Below are 15,890 nucleotides of genomic sequence, written 5' to 3'. Positions count from 1 at the left end.
CTTCCCATCTGTTGTATTCGCTCTAGGGCCCCTTCTTTCTCTTTTCCTCTCAGATGATTCCGTAAGCATTTCGTGGGTATCTACCTGAAACCCAGCACTTTGCCGGTGGAAGTCTTGGGACGCAGAGTTTGCGGGATGGGGCTTACATGCCGAGTCCCATTTCTGTTCTGGACTTGTTGAAAATGATTGGAGATATCATTTTACAGCTCCCTGCCTCATTTTTTCCCCCTATTTGACAAGACACACCATAGTTCCTGTCTTTCTTCATCTTTAGAAAATAATGGAAATGAATGAATGAATAAATGGTTACAAAGTACACTGAGTTCTCTGAAGAAAGATGTTATATAACTAAGGTTTATAGTAATCCAGGCAGCTCCTTGGGGTCTTTTTCATACATTTTCCTTTCCCCTCTTCCTTCAAGTATTTGTTGAGACACAAAGATCTAAAAATATATGATAATAAATACAATAATAAAATCATTCATCACGGAGCTGGAGGTGACGTTCTAGATCTTAACATCCAATTGTCCATCATTCAAATTATAAATATAGCTCTCAGAAAAGTTGTGATTTGCTGAGAATGACCCAGTTTATAAGTCATAGAGGGAGAATATGAATGAAGAGTCTGGGTTTCAAGTTTAGTGTTGCTTTTGAACATGGCCATACATTCATGCTCAAGCAGCTGATAGTTAAGCAGTTACCTAGGACGTACCCGTTTTTGTGAATGTTCTTGCACTGTATGCTCATTGTATTTTCTTGATTTTAACGCATTTCTCTTACTCTTTTGGCTCCTTCCCAATCTACAGTCGATGTTGCGAAAAGAAAAGTTGTGGCAACCGAAATGAGACTCCTTCAGACCCTGTCATCATCGACAGGTAGGGGGAAAAAGTGATTTAAAAAAAACTATTTCTGGTTTCTTTCCTTTAGAATCTCAACTCTGAGTATGGATCACTGGGCTTTGCCATAAGGTTGGTTTCATTTTATCTTCAAGGCTTGGAGCTGGTCCAACATGTGTTTTCTTGTTTTGGTTGGCCTTTCTTGGAAGAAGTCAGAACCTTCCTTTTTGAACATATGTCTCTAAATCTATGATGGGATTATTTTCCAGGTGCACTGACTTCAGCCTAATAAGGCATGTGTGGATGGTAGAAGATGGTAAAGGATGAATCTCTCCCATCTGGCAGGATAGGCTCTCAATCAGTTTCCTAGAAGAGGCAGTGTATCCCAAGTTACGCAGTAACTTTCTTATCATTCTCCGTGATTGTGCTGTTGGGCTTGAAGACTGTCAAATTAGATTGTGGTTTAGAAGATGATGACAAGCTCTCTGGTGCACTGAGGGAGATTCCTTTCTACCATAGAGGGTTGCATTCTGGGTTCTATGTTTTGTTCAGAGTGGGAAAGATTCTTTGGGACAAGATGCTAATTCATTGAAATGTGATTTCGGCATCCTCAGCTTGTATGTTTTTGTGATTGGAAACAGAACTTACAAACCAATGAAGGAATACCAATTTAACTTCCAGCAATCATGTAATTTTTAAGAAATCCCATATTCCCACCCCTAATTTTTTTCTCTTTCGTTAAAAAACGGAATAATTCCCTCTTGCTTCTTTCTCTGGGTTTTTGTGTTTCTAGACAGGTCCTGAAATGGATTGGAGAGACCACAGTCTCCAAAGTTGTTATTCCAATATTCCAACGAATTCTCAGTTGGGAGAATGGAACCTCTGGCATTCTTCCCAGAAAGCCAGCTTGCTTTCTTCGTGGAAAGTATAGCATAGCCCTAGGAATGAAGAGGCTGGAATTCTGATCCTGTCCTAGCTTCTGACCTTGGACAAAGCACTCAACACCTCTGTTCAATAGTATCATGAAGGGTATACCTGGAGGGTATGGCCTGTTGCTGTAGGTTTCAGAAGGTAGCTAAAATATCCATGGCAGTTTTGCAGTATTCTCGGAGATACTTGGAGGAGGATGATAGACAAATAGAGAATGTTTGCTGGATGTATATGCTGCCGCTCTTAGGAGGTTCAGGTGAGATCAATTTAGGGAGATCTGGAATTTTTTTAGTTTTTCTGAAAGTGCACAGAAGCTTAAAATTAATGAGTTGTAAGAACTCTTGGGGGCCAGCTGTCTTTCTCATTTGATCGGTGAAAAGACTGAACTCGGGAACGGTGACACGACTTGCCCACGGTTGCACAGCTGGTTGGAGCAGAGCTGGCCCTAGAACACAGCTGTCCTTACTTCTGGCCTGTGATTCTCTCACTGCCACAAACTTTTCCTCCCAGCACTCTCTGTCCCAATTTATGTGATCACACTTGTCATGATTTCCCAACTTCCTAGGATGCGCTTGGATCCTCTGGGGAACATGAAGCCCACGAGGGCAGCCTAGACACGGATCCAGTCCTTTCCAGCGTGTCCACTGAGCTCACTAATCTTCATCTAGTCTTTTTTTTTTTTTTAACTAACTTTAGCTCCTCTTTCAAGAGGGTACTCTAACCTCATGGTTGTTACATCTTTTCTTGTAATAAACAACCCATAAACCAGCTTTAGAAATGTTTACAAACCCGTAAATGCTAACCTGCACCTTACATCTCATAAGCACACATCCTAAAGGCTCTGCACTTAGTAGCAGTTCTTTCTCTAAGAAACTATGTAGAACCTGAACTCAGGGAGAGAGCCGAACATGCTATACATAATACACATGTTAATGTACGTAGGCTTTCGGCATCTATGGAGACAAAAGATTTTCAGGTTGTGTGCCTTCATTGTTTGTGCTAGAATGCTTTAAATTCTTCTGAGAAGGTGGAAATTGTACTTTAGCTGCGTCTTAAGGAGCTTTATGTGACTGTGGCATTTATTTTTACTAGCCTGTGCACAATAAAACAGCCCAGCGATGTCTCTGCATCACTTGAAATATGTGTTACTTCCGAAATGTTGTGCATCTACACATGGAAACATACATACCAAAGGGTGCTATAAATTGACCCGGATCAGATTTTTAGAGAACTCATCTTATTATAAACAGATGCGTTGGTTCGGCTTCCTCATTGTAGGGATTTTGTTTGAAGACGCTGCTTGTTCCTTCACCAGAATCTTGCTTCTTGCTCCTGACTGTCTTTTGGGCATTCCTTTGCCTTCTTCCCTTCATTTGTGGAAGGGAAAGGGGATGAAGGCAGGGTTCCATTTGCCGGAGGTGGGATGGGTGGCTTGTGTCATCCAGGGCTTGAGCGGTGCCTCTGGTCCCTGGGTTCAACACCTGCCGGCTTAGAGATGTTGAGATGACCTATGAGCACCAAACGGGTGCTAAGTAGTCTATTTTGGATTTCCTCTGAGTAAATATATAACTCTCTTCTTTGCCCTTGTTCCTATAACGCCAACTAATTATCTCCTCCCCCTGCTCGCTCCCTCTAACCAGATGCAGTTAATTTACACCGTCTCTCTTTGAGTTTTCTCACACAATAGGCATGTTCCACTCTGGCTCCAGGGAAGCCTGTTTATTCCCTTGGAATTGTGTATGTCCGGGGGAGGGGAAGGGGCGGCTCAAAAGTGGTTCCCAAATTTTCACCGCCAGGGACCCCTCTTATTTTTTCCTTTGGTGAACCAGGTTCTGCAAGATTTTGCCTGCCAAGCTGCAATTAACAAGTGATAATCCAGCTGTAATTTCATTTTTATTAACTGAAGACGTACAACAGAACGGGAAGGAAAAATCTCATTCCAGAAATGCCCTTGATCTCAGGACTTCCCTGGCGGTCAGGAAGGTTAAGACTCTGTGCTTCCACTGCAGGGGGGGACAGGAGTTCGATTCCTGGTCGGGGAACTGAACTAAGATCCCCGCATGCCACATGGCGCAGCCCAAATAAATAAATAAATAATTGAAAATTTAAAAAAAGAAATGCCCTTGACCTCACCAGTGGCCAATCAGAGTTTCTGGTCTGGACTAGAATCCCCAGTGTTACCACACTAACTTGATAGACTGCCAGCTCAAACACGAAACAACTTGACTTTTCATTTAGCCCACGTGACCATGTCTTGGGCAGACATTCCATTGCCAATAGGCTGTTTGAAATATGAAAAATAGCTTTTACAACCTCGTGGCCCCTTAATTGAAAATCACTGGATTGTACAATAGGGCGTCCCCATCAGAGACTGAGTTCTCCATTTCCTAAGACTTAGCCCCAGACTGGGAATATTTTTTCCCCGTCTAAATGACTCCCTGCCTTCATCTCTCTAGAAACATAAATTTAATTTTTTATTTTCAATTGTCTTTTCGGCATGCTTTTGTGAATTCTTGGGCAGCCACACCCCTCTCCAAAAAGCCAGGCCAACACACAGCCCAGCAGGACTTGCTGCTGAATCACGGGCCTCCAGCAGAGCCTTCCTTCTGTGTAGAAATGCGCGCCCGGAGTGGCAGTAGGGTTTGTTCATTTTGAGTGTAAAAATTCAAAGTTCCTATCTGAAGAAAACTCAACAAAACAGAACAAAACAAAACCAACAATGAAAACATAACCCATACCGAGGTCTTCAGCCTACACCTTGTCCATAAAGACCTCTGTGTGGTAAATAAAAATAAAAGGGCTCAAACGCATTTACGTTTGTGGTTTCAGAAGGAAGCGCTAATTCAACCTTGTTTTTCATGGGCTGTGCTTTCTTTAGACTCTCTTTTCTCTCTGGAAGCTTCTTCTGAACAGCTACCGCATCTCGGGGCTCAGGAGAGTTTGGCGGTCCATGGGAAGAGGATTTTAGGGACAATCTCACAGACTTGGGAGAAGGAAAATGAGTCTTCACCGTTCGTGTTCTTGCAGCCCCATGAAAAGTCAGATGGGAGGAGGGGACAAGAGTTCTTTCTGAATCTGTAGAGGCTGCCCCTGCCCATGTGTACACGAGTATGATATTTTCTGTTAAAGGGCAGCTCCAACCTGTTTCTCACATGCAAAATATTCCAGATTTTTGTCTTCGGATCCTGGACTCCTATATTTATGAGCTCTGCTTCCAGAAGGACTGTTTTAAGTTTCCGTATTTTTTGTTTATTTTATTTTTCAAGAAGCCAAACAAACATCAGAATGATCTTCATTCAGAAGGTTTACACAGAAATACCTGGTATTTATTTGCCCATGAGGGGTTTTCCTGATATTATCTTCCTTTTTAAAAAAAATTTTTTTTTAAATTGTGGTAATATATATATAACATAAATTGACTATCTCAACCATTTTTAAGCGTACAGTTTAGAGGTATTAAGTACATTCACCTTGTTGTGCAACCATCACCAGCATCCGTTTACAGAACTCTTTTCATCTTCCCAAATTGAAACTCTCTCCCCATTTCCCCCTCTCCCCAGTTCCTGGCAACCACCATGCTATTGATACTTTCTCTATGAATTTGACTCCTGTAGGTACCTCATAGGATACTGTATTTGTCCTTCTTTGACTGGTTTATTTCACAGCATGATATCCTTAAGTTTCCTTAATGTTGCAATATGTATCAAGATTTCCTTCCTTTTTAAGGCAGAGTAATATTCCATTGTCTGGTTGTACTACATTTTGTTCTATTCGTCTGTCAATGGACACATGGGTTGCTTCAACCTTTTGGCTACTGTGAAAAATATTGCTATGAATATGGATGTACAAATATCTCTGCGAGTCTCTGTTATTAATTCTTTTGGGTATACACCCAGAAGTGGAACTGCTGGATCACGTGGTAGTTCAGAGAACCATCATGCCATGTCCATAGCAGTTATGCCATTTTACATTCCCACCAGCAGTGCACAAAGGTTCCATTTTCGCCACATCCCAAATTACTTGTATTTTCTTGTTTAGTTTAGTTGTTTTTTTTTTTTTTTGTAGTTGCCATCCTAATGATTATGAGTTTTTCTTTTTTTTAGTGAAGCTTTCTCCTGCTACCATCTTGGAAGGCATCCTCACCGGCTGCTTTCCCCCCCTCTGGTCCAGGCTTCTCGTTTGCCCTCCCCCTGCCATCTGGCACATCCTCTTCCTGCTTCTCTCTGCCTCACCAGCTACCTTGTTCTACCAGAGAAGTGATTGGTTCCTCTTTCCTCTGGGCCATACTGACTATTCCTCTCTCCGTGTATCGCTTAACTCCAGAAAGTGTTATTGGTGGAATGGAAGCTTTCAGAGAATAACTGTGGGTAGTAAAGCCCTTATGGACCTTCCGTGCATGCTAGAGGGTGTGATATTAATCCTGAACACCGGAGTTTTTCTTTTGGTTAATTTATCAAATGAACTCCGTATTGATCTCTTCTTGATTTGTGGTGTAGATTCTGCTTTTAACCCCACTGTTCCTTTCAGCATAGAAGCAGTATTTGGATAGTAGTGAACTGTAGGTCAGATTTATGTCCACAAAACCCAGTGGATTCTTACCATCCTAGGCCACTCAGGCTGGTTTTCGGTCTGTGACCACTCCCTCCCTCTCCCTAGAAGTGGACAAATCAGATATATCAGTAGTGACTCCTCCTGAACGAAGAATTCTGTCTCTGAGAAGGATGGATAAGAACAATACTCAACATTCATCTAACATTTAACTGGCACTTATGGTGTGCTGGGCATAGTGCTAAGCAATTTGTGTTCACTAACTAATCTTAACTAATCTTCAACAGTTGAGAAAAGTCTTAATTTTACAGAGGAAGAAATGAGTCTTAAGGAGGTAGGTCACAAAGCCAGCTTCCGTGGTGAAATTGGAGTGTCGTCAGCGGGTGGAAGTTATGGAGAAAAAGGGTTTGGTGTAATAGAAGGAGAAGCTTCCCAGAGTTTAGAGCTGTTGAGGAACAGGAAAACCTGGTGAGCATGGTTTGAAGAACTCCTGGTGGGAACACTAGAGAGAGGATCGGTTCTCTGGGAAGTGGTGGGCATCACTGGCCTCTGAAGTATCATTTAACTCTGAGATTGTACAAGTCACAGGCAACGGTGTGACAGGTTTGATGGAATATCGGTCCCCAGAGAGACAACATGATGTAGCGGGAATGGCCCTAGACTAGGATCAGGACACCTGCTTCTGACCCCAGATCGTTCACTAACTAGCTGTCTAATGTCATGGAGGTCATGAGCTGCCTCTCTGAGCCTCAGTTTCCCTATCTGTAAAATGAAGTGCTTTGGATTAATGGGTGAGCTTTACATTACCTTCCAGCTCTAAATTCTCTGCTTCTAGCCGAGGCCCAGGTTTGGGTGTCAGGCATGCTAATTCATCATCCTTGCTCATCAATAATTTACAGGAGCTATTCATATGTGCCTTCTCTGCACAGATTCCCCATCTCCCTACTGGGCATAGGGGGGCCCAGTGCTGTGAAGAGTCTACAAAATCCTGGCCTTGGGCTATTTTTGTTTTTTTAGTGAAAATTCCATTCCCTCGGAGAGGTTTAGATGTTCTCACTAAAAACCACAGATTATTTAACCAAAGTGAAAGCATCATTCTTTCATGTTCTCCTTCCTTCGTTTTCTAGTAAAAGCTTTGCTAGTTTCTTGGCCATTTGGGGGAGATACAGGTAGGAGAAGGGACTCTTCTAATTTCTGGTGCAGAAGAATGTCCCTTTGGGTTGAGACTCTTCATTGGATGACAACCTGAGACAAGTGGGAAACAAGAAACAAAATTTCCATTGAGAAAATCATTCTCCTCCTCCTAATTAAAGAACTGAAAAGTTATGATCTTCATTTCTGTAATTGGGTTAATTTTTAAGAATTATACTGTCTCCACCAGACTGACCAGTCTTCCTAGACTTCAGAACTTTAGCATCTGACACAAGCTAGCCTAGTTGTCTATACATCGATTCACTCCATCATTCATTCATTTAGTAGTTTTTTCTGTTGTTCAGTTATTAAGCTAATATTCGTGAATCCCTGGCACTGAGAGGCCGTCAGGGAATAAGACAGGCATGGTTCTGCTCTCATGGAGCTGACAGTTTAAATAATCACACAGAGAAAAATACATTTGCAAACTGTGAAAGTGCTTTGAAGACTAGGTGAGTGAATGGTAGACAGGTTTCAACTTTCTAGTCCCATCATTTCTTTCTCTAAGAATCAACATGGAATCAAAATGTTTGTTCCGTCCAACAGACCTCGAATATGCCCCCCCGTCTCCCTTTGCACACATCAGTGCAGCCTGGAATCCCCACTGCCAACTCTCTGCCAATATAAATCTGATCCCCTTTTCAATACCTCGTTTAGATTCTACCCTTTGAAAGAAATCAATTCTTGTAGCCAAAGTCTTTTCATTGACACTGTCACATAGACTCGCTCTTGTTAGGATGTATGGGTATTGTTATCTTTTTCCCTATGTGGGCTTGCCTTACATTTCCAACTACATTGTAATTCTTGGATGTCAGACAACATATGTCACTTAAGTCTTGACTCTAATATCATTAGCTCTGTGATGGTGTTAATAGTACTACCTCTTCCATTGAGTTGTTGTGTTAAATCATTAACGTGTGTATGGTGCCCATACAGTGCATGACAGAATAGATGCTTTTAAAAAAGTCCTAGCAATTATTAGCCTGTGTCTCTCAGCGTCTAACCAGTGGCTTGGATGCTACAGACATTCAGTAAATATTAGTTGGCAGGTTAATCTCTGACTGCCAAGCATCAGAGAGTTTGGATGACGGAGTCTTTTGCCAGTTTATATAGGACCTTTCTTGTAAGTACCTGTATTTGACAACTGCTTAGCAATCTTACCCCCCAAGGGCAGAGTGGTACAAAACAATGCCAAGAAGAGAGAGCTAGGGTTGTAAGGCAGAATGAATCATTCAGGAAATATTTATCTAGGGCCTGTCGTGTCATGGACGTTGCAAGGTGCTCTTAGGGATAATAAGATTGAGTAGACACAAAGCTTTCCCATCAGGAGCTTACAGTTCGAATGGAAAAAACAAAAGATGTGCAGAAATAACTGTGATGGAATGTAGAATATGAAAAGTGCCACAAAAGAGGTAGAGATAAAAACTCTGGAAGAACTGAAAGTGGGAAGATGAATTTCATCTAGGCAGTGGTGTATGCGGTGAGAGCTGTAACGTGGACATAGGCAAGTGAGGTCAAAGGGCATTCTAGGAGAAGAAAAGCATGCAGGAAAAGGCATGTGGAAGGGAAAGAATTCCTTAAATCTGCTCTTTATTTTAGAGGTGCACGGATATGTGTAAAGGGGGACAGTAGGAGAGGTTGGAAAGATTATTTGGGCCCAGATTTCCAAAGACTTTATATGCCTTTACAAAAGTGTGTTGACATTGTTGTGTTGGCAGTGGGAAGATATCAAAGGAATCTGAGTAGTACAGTTAGAAAATGGAGAATGAATGTAGGGTAACCTATTAGGAAGACGTTACAATAGTTCACAAATGCGTTTCTTTTCGTGGCTCTCTGGGAATATATAGGTTTACCTGCCAAAGCCTGGGCATTGTCTCCATCACCCTATACCATCAGGGATTGGGAAGATGGGCACAGGCTTCAAATTTTGTGAAATGAAATGTTTCAGTTTCTGATTTTTGTTTCTTTCAACTTCTTCTGGACACGTGTGCCTTCTTCCACCAGCAGCAGCTGGGAATCCGTTTTTTCCTTGCCAGATACCAGTCATGGAGGTGAAAGGCCCATTTTCTCACCTCTCCACACCCCACTTCCCCTCCCCCAAGGCACCCACCGCCCCAAAGCTTTTGCTGATATTACCACTTGCCCCCATGAGTATGCGTCCTTTGTTCACTGGAAAGCTCAGATCCTTTGCAAAGAACTGCTGTTGTACCATCTGGCAATCTGTGAATTTTTTAGTAGCCTGGATGTTTGTGAGAAAGCAGAAACTCGGAGGCCAGACCGGAACCATTTATAAGTAATTCTTTAGAAAAGAGGGAGAAAGACCAAAACCAGTTCACCTTTACTAACATCCTCTCGTTCAAAGTACTTGTGCAGGTCCCCTGGATCAACTCCCATTGAAAGTCAGAGGACCAGCTGGATGTATGGGGTTGTTCAGAACAGATAACGGTACACTGCAACTTCCAGCTTCTTCCTCATAAAATTGTGTGATGTGATTAAATGGCAGATTTGCCAGGAAGTAGATGAGTCCACAAGTGGAAGAAGAGTACTCTGAAATGGTGCTGTGCTGGAAATAAGAAATAGATATTTGTCTGTAAGAAAGGTATCTTTTTTCCAAAGTTGTCTGTCTGGCTTTCAGGGGAACAAAGGCCCCGGAACTTAGGAAAGATTGATAAGACTACATGCTCACCCAGAGAGAACTTTCTAGAACTTCCAGTTATTTTTCTCTCCCTTTCTGTTTGAGCAAACAGGGCTGGATAAGTTCTTCTGGGTCTAATTTTGACCCAGCCAAGAGGCTACCAGATCAAATGGCTGGAAAATAGGACACATATCCCAAGGAGATGAAAAGGTCATTATCCACAGATGATTTGCAGATTTAGGGTTCTACCCACTAGGGCTTGACTAGATTATTTGTTGATTGAAATCTTGTAAAAGTTGTTCTTTCTGTGGCTCTGTTCTGTGCTGCACAGTGACCTAGAGTTGCATTGGAGGAGGTATTTGATCAGAAAGGAAAGTTGTTGAGTGACAAGATGCCCAAAGCATGTCAGGCAGCCAAGACCCAAGTCTATAGGCAGTCAGCATCTCATCAGTCTGGACCAGGTAATTAATTAAATGATTGTCCTCCAGAAAAGTTCTGCTCTAATCTTAACCTTTCAGCCGCCTCAAGACCACCAAGGAGCCAGAGCTGGTGAGAAACACTGCAGCTGCTCCCGTTTAACAGGAGCTTTCGAGAAGGAAGTAAGGGAGAAATTCCTAGTCCCACTGAAATAATGGCAGGAATGGAAGAATTTGGAGGGATGGAACCATTGGATTCAGGCCAACACTTTGGGGTTAACACCTCCATTTTTTTTAAGGCCCATAAGATGCTGAGACTTTTAAAAAAGAGAACTTGCAAAATGGTGGAACGCTTAGGGTCACTGCCCCTCTGAATGCTGTTATACATAGCCCCTTCAATAAAACCTCTGAGGTGGGTCGCTATGGAGACCAAGAATGAGCCTTTTTTTTTTTTGGCTTTGGGTCCAATGTGCACAATTGCACAGGATATTTTCATGATTGATTTAAAGCTAAGCACATGACTCATTATGGCTAGGTACTGGCTCTGTCATCCCATTTCAGATGAGAAAGCCCAAATGAAGAGCAACTACTCCAGGGGCTGTGTAACAAGCAGGTCAAAGACTCAGTTGGGATTAGAGACAAGATCTCTAGCTCCCAAGACAAAGCTGGGATGGTCTATGAAAGCTGAGGGAGCGGGCAGGAAAAGCTGTGGCATTCATGTCGCTATACTGCTGCTGTTCTGCAAAGCTTCTAACCAGACTGAGCTTCGGGGGACTCATCACCTTCCAAGCCAGGGGTCAGACTGATGGCATTTTAGTTGACTATAGTAGTCAGTTCGTATGTAGACAGTTTCTTCTGTGCAAAAGGCTTTTTCTTACTCCAGAAGGGGTGAGGTTGTACGGAGGACATAGATTTATGACCTGTGGGCTGAGTGCTTGAAGTGACTATTATTCCTGTCGTATGATAATGACTGTAGAATAATCTCAGATCTGGGTTTGACTGCTCTTTTGCCATTCATGCATTCACCCATTCACTCATTCATCCCTCTCACTGAATCTGGAGTTGCCAGATTTAGCGCATAAAAATATAAAATGCCCAGTTAAATTTAAATATCAGATAAACACGAATGATTTTTTTTTTAGTATAAATAAGTCCCAGTTAAATTTGAATTTCAGAAAAACAACAAATACTGAAAAGTATGAGCCTTTCTCATGCAATATACTTACACTGAAAAAGTATTCTTTGTTGGTCTGAAATTCAAAATCAGTTGGGCATCCTGTATTTTACCTGGCAACGCTACCTGAATCCCAGTTTCTCATCTGAAGAGTAGGGAAGGCAGGGCTGCCTTACGGTGCTGGGAAGGGGAGAGAAATGCGTGAAGGAGCTCTGAGCCCCAACTGGCCCCAGGGCCAACCAGCACGTTTACGGTTCCTCCCGGTAGTGTTTTTTCTGTCTTCACCTGGGGCTTATCACCTTTGCCCCACATGTCCGTGTGGAAGTTGATTCACACTTAGGAGATTCAGTTTGGAGGCTGAGAGGTGAGCGGGAAGCTTTACTGGGAACCAGCAGCATTTTGGGGTCCCCTGGTCTTTGCCAGTTTCTCCACCCAGCACTCCCCCGCAGCCCCGTGTTCTGTCTCTTCTCTCTCTTTTGTCACCTCTCGGTGCCTTGGGCTCATGTTCTGTCTAGTCCCTGTTTTATGGACTTGTCGCCTCCCCGGCATTGCTTTTGCTTCGAGTCTACCGTCCGTCTCCTGTTCACTTTCTGCCTTTCCTGAAAGCCTTTGTTCGGCCTTCCCCGAGTCTCTGTCTTCAATGCTTCACACATGTGGGATTGTTTAGGCTCAAGTGATAAATTGCATGAAGTTAAAGGTAAAGGGGAAGCTCCTCTCTCCCGACTTGGTCTGGGCTGACGTTTGAACAAGAGCCAGACTCTCCTTCGATTTAACGCGAGCGGTCCACTTGGTGCTTGCCCAAGTCAGCGTAGACTGGCTTATGCATTTTATCATCCAGATGTTGAGTCATGAGATGAAGGATAACCATCATGTAGACATCTATCTGGGTAATTTAGTGAACTTAAAAAAAAAAAATCTAACTTTGAAAATTTGATGTCGACTCAGCCTGTGTAGAAAAAGGGGCAGCAGATTTTAAAATTCCTCTTCTGCTTCTCTCGTGCCCCACCCTTGTCCCCATCTACCTCTTTCACCTTTGTCCACCGTTCTTTTTCCTTCCTGCCTTCACCTTTAGGGTCTCCCTTGCTTTCTCCCCGCCTGCCTTGCGCTTTTTTTTTTTTTTTTGGCTGAGCCGTGCCGCTTGTGGGATCTTATTTCCCCGACCAGGGATCAAACCCGAGCCCTCAGCAGTGAAAGCGTGGAGTCCTAACCACTGGACCGCCAGGGAAGTCCCTGCCTTGCTCTCTAGTGGTGGGTCTGAACTGGATTCCAACGCAGGTGGTCAGAACCATTGCCATGAGCAACTTGTCCCTAATGCCTTTGTTCCTGATCCTTCCTTCCCCCTTTTCCTTCCCTGATGAAGAGTGAAATGCTGGTTTTACTGTAGGTGTTCCATTTATAACTGTGGCTTGGTGGTTTTCACTTCGAGTGGAGTCCACTGAGCTTGTGAATTGTATTGGATCAGTGAGCCCATAATGAGACCTCCAAGCCCAAACAGGGCCAGTCTGCTGGGATTTTATTGTTCGTAAAGCTCCTTCCCTGGGGAGGGATAGAGTCATTAGGTGTGCACTGTTTAATATTTGGTCATGACAGGAAGCAATAATTTTCTATTTTTACAGTGGCTTCTGAGTTTTTAAAGCAATTGTCTAATTCCCATCATTGCGACTGGAAGCAAATAAACGAGACATTGACATAAGCCTATCCTGTGTATGGTTTGGGTTGGGGCCCATCTCGTGTAGCATCTTTCTCCTCCCTCTGCCTGACCTTCGCGACCCCTGATGGCCCGCACCACCTACACATGGGCGTGACTCACGTGGAGGCCCCCGAGCTCTTCCTTGTCAGGTAGAAACATTCTTTCGCTAAAGAGGAAGGGGAGCTGCGAACTTCTCTTTGAGAAGCCCTCCCCTGTCCTTTAAAACAATCCCCTCTTTAGATGAGAAAAGTGCTTGAAATTTTTCAAAACTGGCTCTTCGCTGAAAACTTTCTCCTCCTCTCTTAACCCCGATCAAGTAGGTGCTTTGAGTGTGACGCCCATTCTGAGAATTTCCAACCTAATCCAGCACCAAGGAAGCCCCAAGTCAAGGTGTAAGGTCTCCTTGCTTCGTGAGGATGGGGGTGCTTTAGCTTAGAAACTTCTACCGCAGAGCCCAGTTTCTGCAGTAAACCTAAGTACCGGCAGACTAGAGCAGAGGGAGCAATTTGGTGAGTGTGCATGATTTCTATCACTTGGGACAGTCCGACCTGTGATACTGGGCTACTAGGTGGGAATTTCCAAGGGCACGGGCTCAACTGCTCCCCACCGGCATCTATAGAGGCCTTAACTAGTAGTTACCCCATAGGTCATGGGGCCAGTGGTCCACTGACTTCTGGATGCTAGCCTACCCTGACAGCAGGATTCTGTGATGTCAAGGGTTGAACAGAAGGCCAGTTGTTTTGAGATCCATTCCATCTGTAGACTATCTTGATCTCTTCAGCATTTTTTTTTTCCCCTAGTAGGAAACTAAAAATGAGGCGTCAGTGACATGCTTCTTTGGGAAGTCATAGCCTACCATTTTTTCGAGTTTTACAGAGCTTAGCGGGAACCAGCTGGGCAAAACTGTGTCAGAAAAAAAAATTGTCATGTTGGATCTGACCTGCAAAACTGTGGAACTAACTCTCAGCTGTTACTCAGATGTGATGACCTTGAGAAAAACTTCCTGAAAGCTCCCTGGCATGTGAAGCCTAAACTTGTTGCACATTAGAGAGTTCCAAGGAAGGTTCGGAAACCTTGGCCTAAAGGCAGAAAACCCGACCCAGGGAGTAAATGAAAGAATCTCCTTTCCAAACTGAAAATTTTGCCCACCTCTCCTCTGAGCTATTATGCCTGCAAAGGGGGAAGATGCCTAATACCTTCCCAGAATTTTGGAGTTCTAAACTGCGCCCCCCTCCACCACTTTGTTTTTTAACCATGGATCCCATTGATGGTCCAGGGAATCCTATGGATCTATAATACCGTTGGGGCTTATTGTCTACATTTAAAATGGAAGGAACTGATAAATTTAGGTTGGGGGCAGTGAAAATAAAGATCTAATGTTTACCCATCCAAGTTCATGGGCCTCTTCCATCTCTAGACACGTGGGAAGTGCCGCCCATGGCACAGTCTGTCCTTTCTTTTATCTCATCTCCACCCTCTCTGCTCTCTTTCTTGCCTCTTCACTTTCACCTCACCCTTGTTCTTTCCTCATTTTCTCTTTTTCCTTTCCTCTCATTTTGTGTCTGTCTTTTTTGTGTCCCTCCTTCCTCTCATCGCCTGTATCCCTCCCTAAGTTACGGAGGACTTCGGCGGGAGCTGGCTGCCAGCGTGTTTGTCGGTAACTTCGTCTTAGCTGGTCTGTTGCTCTCAATGGCCCATTTGTTTGCTCCTGTGAAGAAGAAGAAAAAAAAAAAAACAACTTTTCCAACCTACGAGTTCCGTTGTCTCCCTAGGGATCCTTGTTTGAATCTTTGCTGTAAGATTTTTTTTTTTTTCCTATGAAGTACCAAAGAAATAATTGCCTTATCGTTAACAAACAGAACCTGGTTCTTATCACCCCATACCCCAGAGCCTTTGGTGCAAAAGTTGGGCCGTGCCAAGTGCATGCATTAACCTGATACGCGAAACCCCTTTTCAAAGCTGGTCCTTGGAGGACGCTCATTGAGGGCGTTTTTCTCGGGAGGTGGCACAGTGAAAGCACTTCTTACAGTACTGGGTGCCAAAAGAGATTGGCTGGCGTTTACACCACTGTTACAACAGAAAAGAGTGTATTTTTCTGGGAGGAACATTTTCAGATTGTTCTAATTGTCACTGGCAACGAGCAATCCTTGGAACTTGCGTCTTGCCGGGGGCCTCACTGGAGTTTTAAAGCATCCCTTGGCACAGAGACTTTTTGGTTCCGTGGTTGAGCTTGTAGCCTGTAAAACGCAAACGGATCATAAAAGCCCCAGGCCTGACTGCCCACTTCACCCTGTGAGAGGATGTGGCATAACCTAGAATCCCGGCTGCACTGACAGTGTGGATTCCAAGTTTGTTTTTGGAGCCGTGGAGATCTCCCATGAGAGATCCTTTGCATCTCCTAACAGTCCCTTAGCTTCGACCTGTTCATGCTCTGTTTTATAAAGAGTGGAGATCTTCCTTTGGAACCTGGA

General features: G+C 43.6%; 1 protein-coding gene across 1 annotated transcript in view; it reads left to right on the top strand.

The window, feature by feature from the left end:
• EBF2 (EBF transcription factor 2) overlaps positions 1-15,890 on the top strand; it is a 188,642-nt gene that overhangs the window by 10,912 nt on the left and 161,840 nt on the right. The window contains exon 6 of the mRNA XM_068552112.1: positions 806-874. Coding sequence (XP_068408213.1) covers positions 806-874 — 69 coding nt within the window. The remainder of the gene's footprint in view (positions 1-805; positions 875-15,890) is intronic.

Source organism: Eschrichtius robustus, chromosome 10 (assembly GCF_028021215.1).
Source record: "Eschrichtius robustus isolate mEscRob2 chromosome 10, mEscRob2.pri, whole genome shotgun sequence".
NCBI classification, from domain to species: domain Eukaryota; kingdom Metazoa; phylum Chordata; class Mammalia; order Artiodactyla; family Eschrichtiidae; genus Eschrichtius; species Eschrichtius robustus.
This window is presented reverse-complemented; position numbering and strand designations above follow the sequence as displayed.